This window comes from Gallinula chloropus (assembly GCF_964237585.1).
Source record: "Gallinula chloropus genome assembly, chromosome: 2".
NCBI classification, from domain to species: Eukaryota; Metazoa; Chordata; class Aves; order Gruiformes; family Rallidae; genus Gallinula; species Gallinula chloropus.
In genome coordinates, this window is record NC_140086.1 from 117633673 (window position 1) to 117653799 (window position 20127).

At 38.4% G+C, this 20127-nt stretch overlaps 1 protein-coding gene across 1 annotated transcript in view; it reads right to left on the reverse strand.

The window, feature by feature from the left end:
* Window positions 1–20127, reverse strand: part of ACP3 (acid phosphatase 3) — a gene marked incomplete at both ends in the record, with an annotated part of 47988 nt that overhangs the window by 22919 nt on the left and 4942 nt on the right. Inside the window, 4 exons of the mRNA XM_084260659.1 lie at window positions 9122–9254; window positions 15010–15162; window positions 15820–15906; window positions 18442–18537. Coding sequence (XP_084116785.1) covers window positions 9122–9254; window positions 15010–15162; window positions 15820–15906; window positions 18442–18537 — 469 coding nt within the window. The remainder of the gene's footprint in view (window positions 1–9121; window positions 9255–15009; window positions 15163–15819; window positions 15907–18441; window positions 18538–20127) is intronic.

Sequence of the window (20127 nt, forward strand, 5' to 3'; positions counted from 1 at the left end):
TCCTGGACAGCAAAAAATTACTGTTGTTTTTGCTGTTGTTGTTCATTCCCCATCTTGCTGACATTTTTCCAGTGTATGACGGGAGAAAAATAGTGAACATTACAGGCTACATCTCACCTGCATTACAGCACCTATGACTTCTGGTTATTGTATTAGAGCAAGTCTTTAAAATATGGCTGGACTGTGTGTGAAAGAAGGAAGGGAGATACATTTTCATGTGATCCAGCTTTTGCAACATGATATTACAAAAAATTATTTTCCTTTAAATTCTATATAATTCCAAAGATGAACTATAAGGTTTTGCCCACTTCTTCTTTAAGAGGAACCGAAATGAAACTGTTTATGCTTTCATACCTGCAAAAGACTACGGGACAGATTTTCCAAATGGAGTCTACTAGTCCAGTTGTAGAAAAAACATTATCTAGAGAGTTCTATTATTCATTCACTGACACCCCCAATTTATATTCATATAACAAGATCTGAGCTTAATGATTCTGCCTTAATGAACACTAATGTTTATTTTTCCTTGGAGTAAGCAAGGTATAGAGAAAGTCTTCCTTTCTGTGTTTCTACAGTGATAGTCCTAAGAACAAAAAGCATTGTGAAGAATGTGTGTGATGAGGTTTCTGTTGGATAGGGATGAGACAAATAAAATAATTTAGAAATATCTTAATTTGGAAATTAGATTTGAAGTTTAATTTTGCTCTGCAGAAATCAGAGTGTTCAAGGTACATTCACTGGGGCATGCAATAGGGAAGAAAACTTAGTCTGATGATGTGATGGAAAGCAGGACCTTCTATCAGTGTTCTGTGAGCAGTGGCCTCAGTTTGGATGCACTTCCATAGCTGAACTGAAGTGCTGAGGCTGGGGTTCTGGCTCCTTGATCTCCCATACCACACAAATCTGTTGGACAGAAGAAGAGTCTTCATGCAGTTTTGAAAATTTTTGAGAGATGGATTTGGATGAGGAAGAAGAGGAGAAACTGAGAACTGGAGCTAAAAAGTCTCTCTGCTCTGTATTGCCTTTTTATGTGAGCCTTGTCCAATCTAGGAAACCAGGAGAAAAGTTACCCTTGCCTTTGATGGGAGAAGAATGAGGCCACCTTTACAGCTCTTGAACTTCCACTTCTAAACATCTGTCAAGTGAAGCATTAAAGAACTCAAGCTGGCACAAGTTAAGAAAAAGGAAAAATAGAAAGTCCAGAATTTGACAGCCAAGGCTACAGTCTCATTAGTAGTCTAATGCTGATAAAGGTGGGATATTAAATTTTCCTTTCTATTTGCTTTCTTTTAGCAATTTCTTCTTTAATTATGCCTTATTAAGGGACTTGTAATTATCAGCTGTGAAGGTATGAGGTGAATCACTTAAATAGCTTGCGCTAACTCCTGTATGAGGGCTGCCGGGCCTAGGAAGGCTTTCTGCTGCTGTCCATTATGGACATTAAGGTAATACAGAAAAAAACCAAGCTGCTGCTTCTTTGCATTAAAAAGCTGCTTGAACTGGTTTTCTGATGCTGTTGGAAAACATTTTTACCTGTGTTTGGTGAAAGGAGTTGCATTATTTCACTAGAGGGAGTAATTTTTTTTTGTCTTTATTTTATATTTATGTGTTTAAGCTTCACCGTGAAATCTAGCTACAACTCTTCTTGCTCAACTGTGTTTCCTATGCTGGTTTAGGGAGCAGAGAAATTGTTGCTTGGGCCCTGATGAGAAGAGGAAGGGCTTTTACAGTGAGAAATATGAAGCATGGATTCTTGCTGGAAGGGAGAAGGATCTTTTGATTCTTTTGTAGGTTATGGAATAGCATTCACCTGCTTATGCCATAGTTCTAAAGAGGAACATGTGTTTCTTAGTGTGCTGGGATAAAGTCAAAGGTAGTATAGCTACTGTGAGGCTGTTTTGGATTTGTGCCAAAAAGTGTGTTGATAATTCTGGGATGTTTTTGTTACTGCTGAGCAGTGCTTATGCATAGCCAAGGCCTTTTCTACTTCTCCCTTCCCCCAGCAAGTAGACTGGGGGTGCACAAGGTGTTGGGAGAGGACACAGGTGGGATAGATGACCCCAACTGACCAAAGAGGTATTCCATACCATATGGTGTCATGCTCAGCAGATAAAACTGAGCAAAGAAGAGGGAAGAGGGAGATGTTTGGAGTGAGGGTGTTGGTCTTCCCAAGTAACCATCACACATGCTGGACCCCTGTTTTCCTGGAGGTGATTGAATACTTGCCTGCCCATGGTGGTGAATTAATTCCTTGGTTTGCCTTGCTTGTATGTGCAGGTTTTGCTTTACCTGTTAAACTGTCTTTGTCTCAACCCACAAGTTTTCTCACTGTTACTCTTGTGATTCTCTCCCCCATCTCACTGCGAGGGGGCAGAGTAAGTGAAAGGCTGCACGGTGCTGAGCTGCCAGCTGGGGCAGAACCATGACAGGTCTCTTTGGTACCCAACATGGGGCTTGAAAGATTCAAGTTTACAACAGATTTTGTTGGAATATGCTTAACCTGTATTTTTTAAAAAACTATCTAAGAAAAGGAAGCTTTCATGTCAAAAAAAGTCTCAAGTCATCTATTACTCTTGTTCTCTTTGAAATAACCTGCAGGCAACAAGGCTTTTGAGAAAATAAAAAATTAAAAAAGCCTAGTTCTTCAAGCAAAGAACCATCTACTGTTTTCAGAAGGTAGTTTTATCAGATTGTTCTGATACAACTTTTGCAGTAAGGACATGAACTGTTTTTTGCAATAGCAATATCAGGAAATGCAATTAGTAAAGGATTGGCCAGAATATTCTGCATATTTTAACAAGCATGTAGCTCTGGATATTTTTATTTTGTGTTGCCATTAGGATCTTTTTATTGGTTATGTCAAGAACAGCAGGGACTGACAGACTTCCCTGAAGCACAGGCTTTATATGGTCAGATCAGAGTATACAATCAAGGTAACTTAACAAAAGGAAGGTGTTTGAAAAGTTTTTGACCACAAAGTATTTTTCTTTCAAAATTGACACTTGACCTTGCTGTCTTTTTGGAAAAAGATAGAATAGATCAATATCTGAAAGCCTTGTTGGGTCAACCAATTTCATGACAGGCATTCCTGGCTGCCAGTCTGGATGTTTGTAGGCTTCTCTTAGGTCTAGATCCATGGTTCATTCTTTCCATAAGCCTCATCTTCCATCTGCATAGATGTGGGATATTTGAGCATCTATAAAATGGAGAAAAGAAAGCCAAAGACGACTCGTAAGTAAGTAGACAGCCATTATCCTCATTTTTGTAGCTTCTGGGATCTGTTTGTGTAAAACACTTCATTGATTCTTGAAAAAAATAGACACTGGAGTGACTCCTTGTTTTGGAGGCTCCTTTTGAAGCACTGCTTCCCTAAGTAATTCTAGAAGTTCTGGTTTCATTCTTCAAAAGGGGACAACATTCCTTTAGAAGTATTTTCCAATTTTGCTGTAAGTTAAGGCTATAGCCTTTTAAAATACTATAACTACAATTACATTCTTGAGTTAGTTCTGCCAAAGTCCCTGTGGAACGATCAGATCTTGAAAAATTGCTCTGGTTTCATATTGCACTTGGGGTTTAGCACTTGATAAAATTAAGTGAATGTTCATGAAGGACAAGTCACCGCCTTCTATAATTTTGGGGTTTGTAGTGAGTAATATTTTCTTTTTGATACAGATCAGGAGACTGTTGGTCATGCTGAGAGAAGTTAATGAGATATGTTAGACTGTAGGCAAATCACAGTGTGGGAGGAGTTGTTTCTTAAAGCTAATTGCACTGAAGATCATGGACGGAACACCTAGAGGTAAAACAGAAAGAGAGAATCATTCTTAACGTATGGCCTTGTTCTCCAAAAATGTGGGAAATCAGTTAATAGTACCTCAGCAGCTGGGTAGCTCAAACTAAGTGCAGAAGAGTTACAAATTTGCTCCCATTTTGATGAAATTAGGAAATGTCTATTGAAACAGTGAGCCAATCTACACTGAAACCTTCCTTGAGCAGCCAAAAGAGCACAGAGAAATGTTTTATATCCTTCCCAAATATGCTGAGCTGTCTTCACTTCAGTGTTCCATGCTATGGTCGTCATCATCATGTGGAGGAATGTGGCTTTGATTTATACCACATTTTAATAGTGGTACTCTCTCGTGTGACCTGCAATAGCAATACTTGCCGAACTGCTGTATTTCTCTGTACTGGGGACATAAGTCACCTCCATGAAACTTCAATTAAGCATTTTCTGGAAACAGCTCTATGTTTGGGAAATGCTGTCTCCATGTAGGTATGTAAGGTAAATTTTTGAGTTCAGTCACACTTCTGGTTTTCATTTCCTAAAAACACATTTATGGGCTTCTATTCATCAAATGCTCTGATGTGTGTATAGTCAAATATTGACATATGCATTAGCAAAAAGCAATCTTTGAAAATAATTTTGACAAAGCTGAAAACAGCTGAAATCACTGATGTCACAGCTCTGTATGTTAGGTGTAAATGTGACCTGTAAACTGCTTGCATCACTCTTCAGCTTGCTTTAGCTTCCTGGTGTTAACGATCAGCTCTTCCAGCCTATCTGCATTCACAGAGAGGTGATTATGCTGAGAAGTTGCATGGTGAGGGCTGTGGTCCAGAGTGCCTTGGCATTTCCCCAAGTGCCACTCATGCACAGCAGAGAGTTTAAAACTTCTGCCTGCCCAAAAAGTGTTATAAGCCCCAAAATTAGGATCTGTTCCTGGCAGTTACTGAGATGAAACCATTCTGAACTAGGATAAAATAGAGAAAAGTGTGGGGTTTTTCATGGGGAAATATGGCAAATATTTTGATTGGAGTGTCAGTTTCGGTCATAATCTTTTTTGTGGTCCTAATCACGTGAATGTTATAAGCACTCAGGATTACTAATGAAGGCAGTTGTGAGCAGTGATGCTGGACTTGGTGTAAAACACCTGAACACCATCTCACTTCTACTTGAACAAAGTTCGAGGTCTGAAAAAATGTGTAGCCTTTGTGTCAAACTTAAAGGCTAAATATTTTTGTCTTAATTAATGCCAAATTCTGATTCTATGATACATTTGTTTGTTTGTTTATTTACTTGGTCAGTGACACAGTTGGTGTTGTGAGGGCAGGGACACACACATACACACATTAATTTCCACAAAACTTAGATTACCAAGCACCACATTGGCCAAAAAAATCGTCAGAACCAACTTCACCCTCTCCCTGCTGAATTCCCTTTTGCAATCAAATATGGTAAATTCCACATATGTTTCCTGGGAATTTGTGAGCAATGAATATAGTAAGGAAACATATTTAGTGAATCATTACTTGTTAATTATTCATTCATTCTGACTAAACTATCTCCAGCCTGTTCAATTTGTTTGCATCCGGGTGAGTTGGTTTGCCTGCATTCTTCCAATCTCCAACATTTCAGATTCTTCTTGAGAATGGTGTTTCAGAAAGCCATATAGGATTTTTTTAATGTTAGGTACAACATTTGATCATCAAAAAAGTAGGGACACTTTTGGAACCTGGGGTCTGTTTGCTTTTCATCTCCCGTAAGGATTATAGATCTAGATACAAAAGAGACAATTCTCTGCCTTTCTGTTCCTTCTTTCTACAAATGTAAATATCATAAGTGGTCAAATGGGAAATTTAGACATCCTAAAATGGAGATACAGACAACCTACTAGGGAATGTGTTAATATGCCAGTGTGTGTCTGTATATGTTTGACATTCTGATACCAGTCCTGTATACTATTCAATATTCATCCATTTTGATCTCTGAATGTACCCTAAAATCAAGGGAATGCAAGATGTTTTAACAGCTTGAACAAATATTCTACCGCTAGAGAAAGTGGATTCTATATTTCAGTTCATTTGTGTCTGCTTCCTCAGTAGCTAAAGGTCTTTTTGACCTGTACTAGAACAAAACCCCCATGAAAAATAGTGCCCTGAAGTCTAATCAGCCTTGATTCCATTTCTCCAGAAAGTTGGGCTGGAATAGAGAAGTGTATTGATGGAATAGAAATCATGGCCACGGCTACAATCTATCCTACTGGACCTGAGGCAGGTTTTCATTTCACACCAGCCCCTTATGAAAATGATTTTTCCTTCAAGTGAGCTCTTGTCAGAAGATATAATCCTGCTTTTACTTTTGGGTACATGTGCCCAAACCTGTTAACTTACCTCTTTTTATGTCCTACATCCTACATTCTCTTGTCCAATGTTGTACTACCACTGGGGAGACCAACTGATTAAATCTCTCCAGTGGACAGCGGAATTTGCAGCCAGGGAGAGTGAGGGGATGAGGATCTCTCAGAGAATTATTCCGATAGTACATCTCAATGGTGTACTGCCTGTTTCAATATAGAGAAGGGTCAAAACAGGGTTAGGTATTGCAGAACCACCACAGCCTTTCCATACTGTAATGATTGCACTTTGGGACAAACTTTTAGTCAGCTTATTTGTCTGGCTATTTGTATCTATCATCAGTATTCTGAAGAGATCTTTGCAAACAATAGATGGTCAACACTAATTTGCATGTAGTTTGTGTTCTTGGTAGAGAGTCAAGGAGCTTAATAGATAAAAAGGGTAGAGTACCACTTCTCATAACTGAAATGAAGCAATATATATAGAGGGCTTTCAAGTTGCGGTGCTGTGATTCTGCTACTGTCAATAACTACTATATTTAGTCCAATTATAATAATTAAAAGCAATCTATATTTTTTTTCCTGTGTAGTGAACCTCGTGTATCCAGTTTATTTAGTACCAGCAAATTGCTTTTTAGAAAAAGTATATGTCAGCATTACAGCCTGCAGATACTTGCCCATTTTTTTCCTGGTAAAGTTCAAAAAAGTGACAGGCGCTGTAAGGAGGCAGTTTCCCACTGAAGACATTGAGTGCCATCTGCAAGGCAACAATGGTGGCTGCGTGCTGTAAATAAAACAAATCTTTAATTAGAGGCCTATTGTAAATGATTGCATGTATCTATTATTTAACAATATATCCAGCACATTATCTGTCCACTTAGCATCACTTGTGTGGCTTCATTAATACTTGCCCTCTGCCCCTTGCAACACTGAGCAAATACTGCCATAAAAAGGCTGTACAAACTGAAGTGCTGCATTTCTAAAGTATATATATGTGTAAATATTTAAGAAGTCTTAGTCATTTGCAGTTATTATCAATGTTGTTAGGAGCTCTTGACACTTCTGTTAGAAAGAACTGTTTACTTAACATGTAACAGTGTTTAAAATCAGATCAGGAACCTCTTTGGCTGATATATATACATCATAGGTTGTAATGTAACTGCAGTCTGGAAATAGAAGCTTTTTACTGAGAGCAATCAAAAAACTTCCTTTTCCAATGACAATGTTTGCACATTCTAAAGAAAAATGTAAAGTCACAACCTTCATAAGACCATCTAAAATAACTAAATTAAATTTTTCTTTCCTTCATTTTTTTTCCCTTCTGCATCTGAAAAAGATGCCCAAAGAAAGAGGTTGTTTCTAAATTATCCTTGTGAGAAAGGTTCAGTAAAGCATGAGGCCTTTCTTAATTTTTCCAGTTCTCAAAATAATGACACAAGCCATGACATCAGGTAAAAAATAGAAAGCTGCAGATTTCAGAGTAGTATCTGTTCATTAAAGAATGAAATAATCCAATGGTATTTAAGGATAACCAAATAAAAAAATGCTTGTAGCTATATTTCATGAGGGAAATAAAGTTTCATGGCTTTCACTGCATTTAATAGCTGCAGAAAGGGAACATAAAAGAAGCAGAAGGGACTCACCGCAGAATACATAACCATTTTTTGCTGGTGTGAAGGCTTTCTAGCATCTGAGATATGCTTTAGAATAGCTTTTAAAAGAACACCTGAAAGAGAATGGGGAAGCAATGGCAATGAAAATGATGCTTGTATTAACATCTGTATCAGTTGTTAATGTTTTAACACTGTTGTTACATGCACCAGGTTTATGCAATTGACTTTATAGGTAATTTGTGTGGTTAATTCTGATTAATTCTGTGGTTAATTCTGATATCATTTATATGAACAGTGGGCCTATTTTACTTCTGTGTTAAAATGTTTTGGGGACCCCAAGAAGCCTCAACAGCTTCAAACAGTGTATTCACAGCTGCTTTGTGCCAGCAGAACAGTGCAAGAGGAGCACAGTAATGAATAGTGTCCGCTGTGTGTAACTCCATTGACTTTCTGATTTCCAGAAGCAGATATGGGGAGGGGAAAGAGCACATAATTCCGATTCTGGGCCTTCTCAAATTATATGGTTGTCTGTATTTTGTTAATGTCAACTGCTGAAAAAATATAAGACGAACTATATGAATTAAATCAGGGTCTGTGCTTATATGTTAGCATGAGGTTGGAGTCTCGACAAATTGAAATCCTAAATTGAGAACGGTACATGATAGCGGAATCAGACACATATATTGTGCCACCAGCACAATTTTTAATAGCAATCCTTAGTAAAGCAAGAGCAGAGACTTGAACTTTGTGCTTAGTTTTAGAAGTTGGAGCTCCAAAAAGGCAAACAATTTAATCCATGCTAAGGCATGGATTAAGTACTATATATGTGATTTATCCTTGTAGCTCAGAGGACCTAACTGTACAGTGTCCATATAAAACAAAAATGAGGTGACAGTGGATGAATGGAAGAGAGTATGAAGTGGTCAAAAAGGTATAAAATCTTTTTAAATTTCTGAGTTTAGGAGTTTAATAATCTCATTTCAGTACTTTCAGTAATAGAATATAGAGACTGAGGCAACAAAGTTATCATCCTAGACATTATTAAAAATAATATTTTTTCAAGTAAGTTAAGCATGTTGGCTTAAAATAAATTCAGATTTATTTAGTTCAGCCAGAATCTTTATATTATTCTGCATATCTTATACAGTGTAGCTAAAACACACCACCTTTTTAATGTTGGATTAGGATATTCACGGTTCATATCCTTACCATCTCTCTTTCCATTACTCAAAGTCTTTCAGTGCTGATCACCAATATCCACATCGTGGCATCTTTCATAGTTCTACTATGAAATCAGTAGCAATGTTTATTATATACCCTCCCTTCTTTTCCATTCTGCTCCTGTTTTTTAAATGAGGTAAGAATTCAGCTTACCTCCCTGCAAGCGCGATTTCTGTGTTTGCTTGTGCAACCCAAATTCCGCCTGGAATAACAATTCTGAGAGCTTTATCAGCTTGGTCCTGACACCATGAGTAGCCCAAACAGGTAAAGTGTAATTGTTAATATCCTACAGTGGAGAAAGAAAACATGGTGATTTTCTTCCTGATTCAAACTGCCAAATGTTGTTCTGGCACAAAGTGCTTGTCAGAACAAGTTTTGTATGTTTAGCTCAAGTAACATTTTCTCTTTGTAATAAAATAATGACTGTGTTTTGCATTTAGACAGCTCTACAATTATTATTTATAGGATCACTCTGCTTTACAAAAAACCCCAAAACCCACCAGTCTTCAACAAGAGGAAATATAGTACTAAAAATGATTATGCAAAAAGCTACACATTATTTATGCTGGCTGCTAATGCAGTTATTGAGTGAAAAAATTCACTTTGACTCTTTCAGCTGTCTGGTGAGACCTATCTGAGATCTTTATTGAAACAAATCCTATATCGATACATGGCTGTAATTTGGAGGTACTGGAACTACAGGGATTAGACATATAGATGGAATTCATACCTACGTGTATCAAGCCTATTGAATACTGATGCACTCCTGAAGCTAAAGTGGAATGGATTAGTCTTTCCTTAGGGACACAGCCCAAGATTTATAAACGGTGACAACTTTAAGAAGATAAGATATGCCCAACACTGGTTTGCATTACCCTGTTTTCCTGTGTAAACAAGCTTTCTCTTTCCCTTTGTTCACTGTAAACTCCCTGAATATGAGCCATTGGACTGAGTTCACTACAGGGAGTGTTCTTATAAGAAGTGAGTTCCAAGGAAGATGCTAACCACTTAGAGGATTTGTTTAAACAAGTGGAACAATAGCACATCTTAGGTTAAACCAGCTCAGGTCACAATGTACCACTTTCTCTTTTAAAGTGTGATTTGGGTCTGAAGGAAAGAATTGGCAAGCTGCACGTTAAGGCAAGTGCTGTAGGTAAGCAAGCACCTCAGTCTCTCAAGTTACCTGAAAGTCAGATGACATTTAAGCAATAATAACAAATGCAGAGATATGTGTGCTACTCTAGTTTCATGAACTATATTTTAAAATCTGTGTTAGTAAGCTGCCTTTGTATGTTTGAAAGGGTGACACTGGATTTCGTGGCAGATCTCTTAATTCATACACTCAGAGCCTTCATTGAGTAATATGAAAGACCAAATCTAACACTAGAAAGAAAAATCCAACTAGTTGGTTTTCTCTTCCAGCATTTTGACCTGCCAATTTTACACATTCCTCTGAAGACATGGGTTTCTCAGGATACTGTAACAATTTAAAGCAAATGTTGTGGTCCTGAGCTGTCCTGCATTTGGAAATTATGGAAGGGTGACTTCACTGAGTGACAGCGAGTGTCCCAACATGTTAACATGTCATTTAACTTAAGGCCCCGGAAAACATTTCGTTCAAAGCTGCTTTGACCGAAGTTGGACCTTTGCAGAAACTGCAGGACAGAAGGTAAACTCAGTAACATCATGGTTTAAAATTGTGAAATCCACCTTAAAACTTCCTCAGTTGGGTAGGTGATATCTCAGTGCTAATGACTAATTTATAGGTAATATTTGAGTTTAAAAATTATTCTGCATGAAAGCATTCGTAGTGAATGCTGCCTGCAACAAATTTTAACCATGTGATTACAATCTTCACTTGATTCAGCTGATGCAAATCCAGACTTTGAAGTGACATGAACTGGGTCTTGCTGCTAAATTGAGGGTTATCAAGATGTTTTCAAATCCCAGTCAGAGATACCAGACTAAGGGACACACATACCCATGACAGCTGGACACTACAGTACCCTTTATATTATGAAATACATGCTTCTTTTTTGTGTGCTTGGTTTATTTACGTAGAAGAGGCTCCCAAACTTGTACAAATAGCCTGTTGTGTTATCCCAATGGCTGCTGAATTCCTGAAAATACTCTGACCACAACTGTCCACATGCAAATAATGACTTCTCATTTGTGCTATTTGCAAAAATTCTTTGTGAAAGGATGCTTCTGCTTCTTTGCCAACAACATATTTTTCTCCTGTCTATCTCTGTGGTGGGATCTGGAGGAGTAACAAGACAATTTTAGCTGAAGGTATGCTTTTGCCTAGTTCTCCACATGCACCCACTGACATGGTCCTGGATTTGGTACATGATCAGTCTGTGTTCCTTATAGTGGCAGACAAGCCATAGCAGCCTCAATCGGTCATTTTGTCTTTACAGGTTTTTCCAGGTGTTTCAGTGGCAAGTTTGATGTAGTGGTTGTTCAAAAAAGTTTGGAAGCACAGGCCTATGCTCTCTTTATGTCTTGCAAATGATAGAAATAAGAGCTAAAACCATTTTGGGGAAGTGTAAGTATTTCTATTGGACTGTGGGAATTTATATTGTTTACCTCATATTGCAAAGTGTCAGAGAGCTTCCAAATTCTTTTAGTGTTCAACTTCTTCAATGGGTATCCTGTATGAGTGGCTAAAAATTTCAGAAATGGCTGGAATACAAAAAAAAAAGAAAACTTGTATGTGGCTTTTATGCACCATTCCTATATCACAGTGGCTTTTTACATCATTCCTACACGTTGCCATACTAGTACATTGTGAGTTTTAGAATTAAGATAGTCTTTGCACTTAAGCACAGAACCATTGCCTAGTGGTAAGAGAATCTGGCCTATTCATTCAGAAACAGTTGGTAATTGCAGTTCACATTTGAAATATGGTGGTGATTTATGCTTGGTGGGAATGTTCAGAAGAGGACAGAGGGAAAATATATAGATAGATGGAAATCTGGTAGAAAACAGAAAAGTGCTTAAAGGAACTGTGATAAATAGACTTATTCTGTGTTGGTACTGAGAAGAAAGGAGGTATGGTGTAAATTTTGTAGAACTGTGAGTAATGGTTCACTTGCATATAACACACAGATGTAGGGCCAGAGATAGATGGTTGACATCAATGACTTAAGATTTTAGAAAAAACAGGTCAGTTTGATAGTATCATTTTGAATAAACTTGTGAAGAAGGTTGCAGTAGAATAGGAAAGTGATTACATACTCATGACAAAGATTTTGATGGTGGAGAAAGAAAGGAAAGGATACTTTACAGAGACAAGAATGAAACATGAGTAAGCACCTGAATGAAGACTGAGTGTGAGACATGAAGAGGCACTTGAGGAAAACACCAAGTTTTTTATAGAAAATTTGGGAAATTGAGCTGTAAGCAATTGGTGGTGAAAGGAGAATATAAACTGGAAGATGGTTACATAGCCAGTGATGTCAGAGGAGTTGCTTTGCATGAGAGTAAACAGGAAGAGGTATTGCAGAGATTTAAGAATGTTAACACTGATGTGATCTGAGTTTTTGTTTTGTCCATTCTCCTAGAAGGTAGGTGGAGTGTTTTTTTGCAATATAGTCAATACTTCATCTTTTCCATGACTTGCAATTTTCAGTTGATGGGAATAACCCAGTCCAGCTGGCTCTATAATATTGTCATTGTTTTTTGGGTATGTTGTCTACATCTGCTGTGAAGACGAGAGATGTAGAAGCAGCATATTGACTGTCACTTTTTAAACATACCTGTTAGAAAATGTTGACAGAAGCGGTACATTTTAGTTAGAATTCTAGAACTGGAAATACTTTACCCTGTACTGCTTGAACTGCCTTTGGAAATGCCTTGTTGCAAAGGTTTCTCTCAGCAGCTCATTGTATTTTGGGCAGTGTGAGAAAGGTAGGTATAGCAACTGAAAAGAAAATTGCACAACATTAGTTAGGCAAGGTGCTTCTTGTTCTGCAATTCAATATACCCTTGCAGAATTGTTGTTCTGATTGGCTGCACGAGTCAGGACAAGCTGAAAAATAATTTGGGAATGTAGTTTTCCAAGATATTCATCTTCGGGACTTTAAGAGTCACAGTGATGACTACTTACAAAATAGTTTTTAAATGTTCAGAGGAGTAATAGCTGTGGTGGTTCAAAGTTAAACAATTCATTTAGCCAAGATGAAATTTGTCCCTTGACAGAAGACTAACACAAGCCCTCTCAAACTGCTTTGTGCTTGGCTTCCCCAGGGATGATCTCACTCACTGTGTTCAGTTTCTTTAAACACACAGTCACCTTTTTGCAGCAAATTACCAAGCAGCAGCTGGACTGCAATAGGAGCCTTTGTGTATACTCAGCTGTATTCAGTGGACTTGACCAGCTTCGTTTAGTTTAGCTAAAATTGTAGAAACCTGTGAAGTTTATATAGCTCAGATTTGTCTTTCATTAGTTCAGGACATGAGAAGGTGAAAGGTGACACGTGACTGGGATAACTGAAGAATTTGTTAAGGCATTTGTCTAAGCTAAACTGAGTTTATTCTTTCTTGAAGTTTTTTGTGTTAAAATTGAAACAAAAAGACTTGAAGGTTTTTTGTGTTAAAATTTAAACAAAAAGAAAACCAAAATTTGACACAGATATTCTTATTGTTTTTCTCTAATGTGCTTTTTGTCTAATGTGCTATTTATTCTGAAGGAATAAATAGTTTGGGAGCTTCACAGAAATTCCTTGATCTTTTAAGAAATATAGTCTATCTGTTCCAGAAGGCAGGAAAACATTTCTGATTCATAACTATAGGTTCACAAACAGACATGACTTTACCAGTGGTGGACATTCGTTTTCTGTTGAAGGATACACGGGGTATCAAGCTTAGCTTACATGTAATAAAGATGAATAGACTTAAACCACAAATAGTTGAAAGATGAAAAATGTGTCTGTGTTCATAACCTTATGATTTGTTTGAATAATTTTACTTGCTTCCCTAGATGTGAATAAGGTGCAACACGTAATTGCCAAGGTTGCTAGTGGTGTTGATGCAGAGTTCTTGACTGTTTGCTGGGGTACCACCATCTGTGACAGTGTCAGAAGGTCAGAAACAGCTCCTGACTCTATGCCAGACTGTGTGCATGAACAGGAGGACATGTGTCCCCATATTGTCCATCTTCATGTTCTCATCACCCTGAGGTGAGAAACATTGCCTCATGTCCCTAATTAACCTGATTCCCATATCATCACAGACTGTGTTAACTAAACTTGTAAACCCACACAATTTATCTTGAAACACATGTGCAAACCTCCCCTCCCTAACTGGAACTCGTACTGTATACTCCTGATCTTTCCTGGCTTTTTACTCTAGTTTTTCCACATTTTCCAGCTCCACTCAGCTGCCCAGCTCCTCCCTCTAGGACAAGTATATGAAGGCTACAGAGCTGCGGTCTGCACAATTCCTTCCACCTGCAAGGTGAGGTGTTGCAGAAGAGAGATGAATGGATACCTATCACTGTGAATTCATGCTCTTAAACCTCCAAGCCATCCTTCATTTTCCCTTTTGCTTTTTCCACCAACCTTCAAAGTGCATGAAAAAAACAGTCCTTGCAGCTCAGTTCTCACTGTAATGAAAATCCCAGAATAATTCTTTTGTCTTTTCCACTGACTGTGGACTAAGAAATGTTGAAGTACTGATGAGAATACATATGCTTCCTCTTCTCATTCAAAGTCATGTTTGTGATAAGTTTAGGATTAATATACTTCTGTAGTGATTTGCTCACATTATAGGTGAATTATTTTTCTCTGTGCAAGGACTTCTCTGTTTTTCTTCTTTTTTTCCTAAGTACAGGTCCATAGAGTTTGCTTGGTAAGTCCATTCCTGTGGAACCTCTTGACAATATTTATACTCAGCTTATTAAACCTTTCTGCACAATGTTTGTACCATCATCTACTCTTCATTGCCTTTACCATGCCCTTTATCCTGCCCTGTTATCTCATATCCTAGGCATTTTACTAATGATCAAGGGAAAGGAAATGCCCCTAGTTTATACTCACATTATCATGTGACAGTGGTACTGTGTGAACTGGAATTGGCTGCCAAAGGATTTTAGGGTTCCAAATCTGGCCCTGTGTTGGTGGGTACAGCCCGGCAAGACTTGCTTGAGCACTCATAAGTGTGTGATCCCAGTCAGTGCTTTGAACATAAATCTGAAAAAAAGAAAAAAAAAAAAAAGAGGAAAATATTTTAGAAGTAATTTCTTCTGTCAGTTTTGAGTTTGTGTTTGGTTTTGGTTTTTTTATTTTTCTCTTGACACAAAAGAAGGAGACTGATACTGTGCTAGGAAAGATGGCCTTAAAGCAGAGTGAGATTAAGAAGGACCACAAGAAAGAAAGGAGAGAGAGAAATAGTGAAGGTGGAATAGGGCCTTGGTGGAAAATTTTGGTAGATAATGGAGCTGCAATATAGTAGCAGTTCCCTTGGGATTCCTGGTGAAAAACATAAAACCGACTCCATTTGACGATCTAGGCTTCGGGGCATGCCCCAAACAGCTGGACTCTAAATGAAAACTGAGCTGTGTCTGCACCCCATATGGAAGTGTAGAATTGGAGAATTCTGACATACTCTGCCATACAACAGTGAGGCATCTGAACCTGATACAAAGCCAAAAAACCCCTGTCACACAGTTTTCAGTTAACCATCAGCCTGACTAAAGCTGAGCCACAGTTTCGGGGATACTTTGAAATGACACTGAGTCCAATGGGTATTTAGTTATCTCCAACCATATCAGGTTCAGACATTTATGCATCCAGGAAGTCCCATTAACAGCCATGGAAATCATCCTCCCTCCCAGATCCAGTACTTGCCTCACACTGCTTGTATATTGCATTCAGGAAATAAGAGTATCTCCTCCGCATGTACTGGCCAAGCTCATACTGTTGCTGTATGCCAAGCTGTAGAAGTAACAGAATATTGTCAAAGGCTCAAGAAGTGTGCTATGCATCCATTCCTACAACCAAAAAAATTAGATAATGTTTTACATTATTTTGATAAAGACCTTTTTCCTTTCTAAAGCGAAAGAGGAAACAAGGCAGGAGAAAAATGCAGTGAAGCTGCTGCATTTACAGTTTGAATAGTATCAGATATGTCTTCCTAATGGATGCAGTTTTGCATTTTGCCCTACAGAAAGCTATGGGGGTGTTTATCCAAGCTAGTAAGACTGGCTGAGGGGCAGGGCGACTTAAAGAAGGCATAGAGATGTCCCAACGCTATCTGTCTAGTTTCTGCTCTATTGCTGGCTCACAGATGATTAACTGGGAAGGTAGACAGAGCAACCACCTGTTCAGGAAGACACATCTAGGATATGAATCCCATAGAATATCACTCGTGATTCCATATGGAGGCTACAGTTTTAACTTGAGCAAGATGTAATTTTTCAGGAAGACAGAAAATGTTAACTGGAAGTTTTGAAGTAAGCCCTATAAACCTCCAGGTATTTTGCTGCAATAGTCAATCATTATTGACAGTCTGAAACATTTGATTCTCAGTTCTTGCCTGTGTCCCCAGCTTTCAGCCACTGGATCTTGTTATGCTTCTGAATGACACATTCTTTACCATCACAGATCTTACTCCCAGTCAGATAATAATCAATAAGATGGACTCAGGTCAATTAATCTCATTTTGAAATAAGTAGATGATCATTCTCTATTCTCACAGAAAAATGAGTTTTCCAGTCTCAGCATTTTAGTAGGTCTTAGCTGAAAATTTTTCAAATTGCCTACAAAATGTTGTAAACAGATGACACAAGAATCACATGCAATGTTCCTGTGATGGTCTCAGTATTGTCATCAAGTGTCACCTGGTGTTTCCTAGCCTAAATTGAAATATATTCAACTTTGGTCATGTAAACATTACTCTGCGCTGAGATCCCAAGTACAGTGATTACTCATTGCTTCCTAAAGTCCTTTTCCAAGTCATAGGATAATAGGATAATTCAGGTTGAAAATGACCTCAGTATGCCTCTGGTCCTACCTCTTTCTTAAAGTAGTTAGCTATGAGTTCAGAACAAGGTACTCAGGGCTTTATCCAGTGTGCCAGATGCTGTGTGTATGTGATCACTTCTTTCTGTTGCTGGAATTGTGCATCCAGTGTTTCCTTGCATATGTGTTTGGCCTGTGTTTCTGCCCCATCCTGCCTAATATGTGTAGTGTTAAATCTTGACACATGGGTCTTGAAGCCTTCCACACCCGGTCACAAGCTGACATGTAGTGCTGAACTCATACAGAGTCCATGAAATGATTGAGTCATAGCTGAGTTAAGGCATAGGAAGCTGGTCTCTTCTGTTTCTTCAAGGCAGTTGATGTGAGAGATAACAGGCCTGACCTTGCGCTGGAGCTTGGTATGGCCTCCTAAGAATTGCAAGGAAGAGGAGGAACGCCTCAGGTAGTTTGTTCTGTTCTGGTTTTGGTGGAGACCAAAAGTTAATATTTCCTCCAGGAGAGAGAAACATGTGCTTTGTGCTGGACCCACTGGACGTAAGGGGTTTGAATGAACTTACTCTACAGCTGTCTTCTCTGTCGAGGCACACACCTCACAGTCTGCCTACACATGCACAATAGCCAGTTACCTGTGACATCCAGAATTTTGGCACATCTGAACTACTTCAGTGAGGCTGGCTGCTTCCCAGAACACTGGGCAAATGACCGTTGAATTTTTCCACTGAAACAATGTTATCTCAGAGAAAAAGCAATGAAGCACAGACATGGTGGGTTGTGCTGGTGGAACAGAACAGAAGTAGGGTTAAAACCACCCTAGTGGTGGTTTCTAGTACCCACATGTTCCCTTACAACCCTATAGAACAGGAGTTCACCCTCGGCTCCGTTAACTAGAGGAGGCACCTAATACAGTTAATTCAGAGACAGAGTTTCTGTGATTGGACTCTGCAATGGCTTTTGCTGCTTACTGCCATCAGCTGATACTTGTGTGCCAGCTCAGCCCTGCTGTATTCTGCCATTGCCTGCACTAAAATAGATGAGCTTCAAATCAACTTTTCCTGGCGTAGCACAAGAGAAGCTTCTGCTCGTACTGATCTTAGTAGTTCATGAGCTAGGAAGCACTTCTACCCAGCAGAGATTGAGAGTGGTCTCCAAGCACTTCCACCACATTATGCTGATGATGTTTAAGGCTTCATCATCTGCCCGTGAGGAGTGAGGTGTTTACCTGTGCCTGGCTTCTCCCAGAAGACCCTAGTCTGCAATTAAACAGCTCAACATCTCTTGACATAGGATCAGAACAGGCTGACTCAGTGTCATTTAAACCCAGCGACTGCTCATGGTTGTAGCTTCCTGGTAAATTCTTTGTCGTTTTGGAGATCTGTGTATGGCAATTTAATGTGGACTTTCTCCAAGTGAAAACAATGCTCCTAAAAACAATTATCAACAGACCACAGTCCCATAGTTTAGTATATTGGCCCAAGTAAGAAAACTCACCTTGGTAAGCTGTCCATATCCCTGCTGCCTTGCAACTTCTTTGTTCTTGTCGGTTGGAAAAAACTCCTGTGGGGTATGATCACCATGGCGAAATACCTGATAAAATAGATGGAATTCCCTTCATGTTAATGTATTTTTGTGATGGATAAAATAGTGCAGGCATAAGGAATATGCAGTGACAGTAAGTATTGTGTCTGACTTCCTAAATATATACCGGGTTTTTTTTCTTGGGTCTACATGGTTATGATACCTATTTGATTTACTTAGACAAATGTAGCTCTTCTTTTTTTCCTGGCATTTGAAAAGTAATTAGCTCAAATAAATCTTTGCAAGTTATAAAAACTGTAAAATATCTTAATTTAAAGAGGTTTTTATATATTTTAGGAAGTAGAGACCACAGGATTTAATAAATGGAAAACAAACAGAAGCATCTAAGTGATTTTCCAGACATATTAGGACATTAATATTTTGGTAAGACTAATGGAATTCAGAAGGAAAAAACCCAAAGTACTGCTCTAGATAAAGTTTCTGTGGCTGACTGCTGGGAAGCATTCTTTCTTGGAAGAAATCAGCCTTAAAAAGCTACCTGTTGACTTTCATCACAAATGAAAGTGTCATCTTATATCTAAATACAGAATAAACTATTACTTTGAAAGCATTCAACCTGTTCAGAAATTTCACTTCAGTTAAAGATACATCTATACAAGATTTTTCATTCCTGCAATGAATTCTTTCCTTGTCGGGCATAATTCCTGTAGATATATGTCATATATTTTAAAAATTGTATAACTTTATTCATTCATCTATCTATCTATCTATCTATCTATCTATCTATCTATCTATCTATCTACCTATCTACCTATCTATTTATTTGTCTTAACCCAAATAGGGAGAAATAAAACTGAAAACTGCAGCAAAGTCATTGACAAGCATGTGTGACATTTGGAACAGAATTCAGGCTTCCTGCAAACAAACAGTAAGTCATAATCACTGCAAATAGCATTAGTTTCACAGCACTGGCTCTGTGTTTCTTATTCAATGCCATTGTACACTTGTTTGGGTTTAACATAATGGAATTTGATTTGCTTTTTAATCCACTGAAACCACTGGAAGAGTGGAAACTTTTCCATGTTAAAGAGGAATTGTGCACAGTCGGTATTTAGTTATGAAATCCTCTTTTACAATTTAAGGAGAGTCCTATGTGATTCCTCTCTTAGGGCTATAAAAATGTCTTCTTTGTCAATCCAGAAAGTTAGGGTCACCTACAACTGCACAAAGGAGACAAAGTTATAAAATCTTATTTAAAATTGAAGATTTTTTTTTTATATATAATGCAATAGTGAGTTTTGAATATGCAGGAAACACTTAAATATTACCAACGTGCCCCCTCCCCCCTACCCTAGAGTCCAGGAAGAGCAGTAAGTGACAAATTTTGAAGAAATTCCATTTGAAAGTGAGCCATCTACTTACTACGGACACAAACTTCAGTTTTCTTTTTGCTGTGGTTTGGTGAAGAAAGATGCAGAAAAGGCAGAACATGAAACACAGGCTCCAAATTCCACACACCAGCTGCCTTCCTCTCATCCTGAGGGTAACTTTCAGGTGTCTTGCACACCAAGGGCCCTGGCTGGATGTGGTGATACAGTAGGTAAGTGGCTAAGAGGGGAGGAGTCAGTTGTGCTCAGT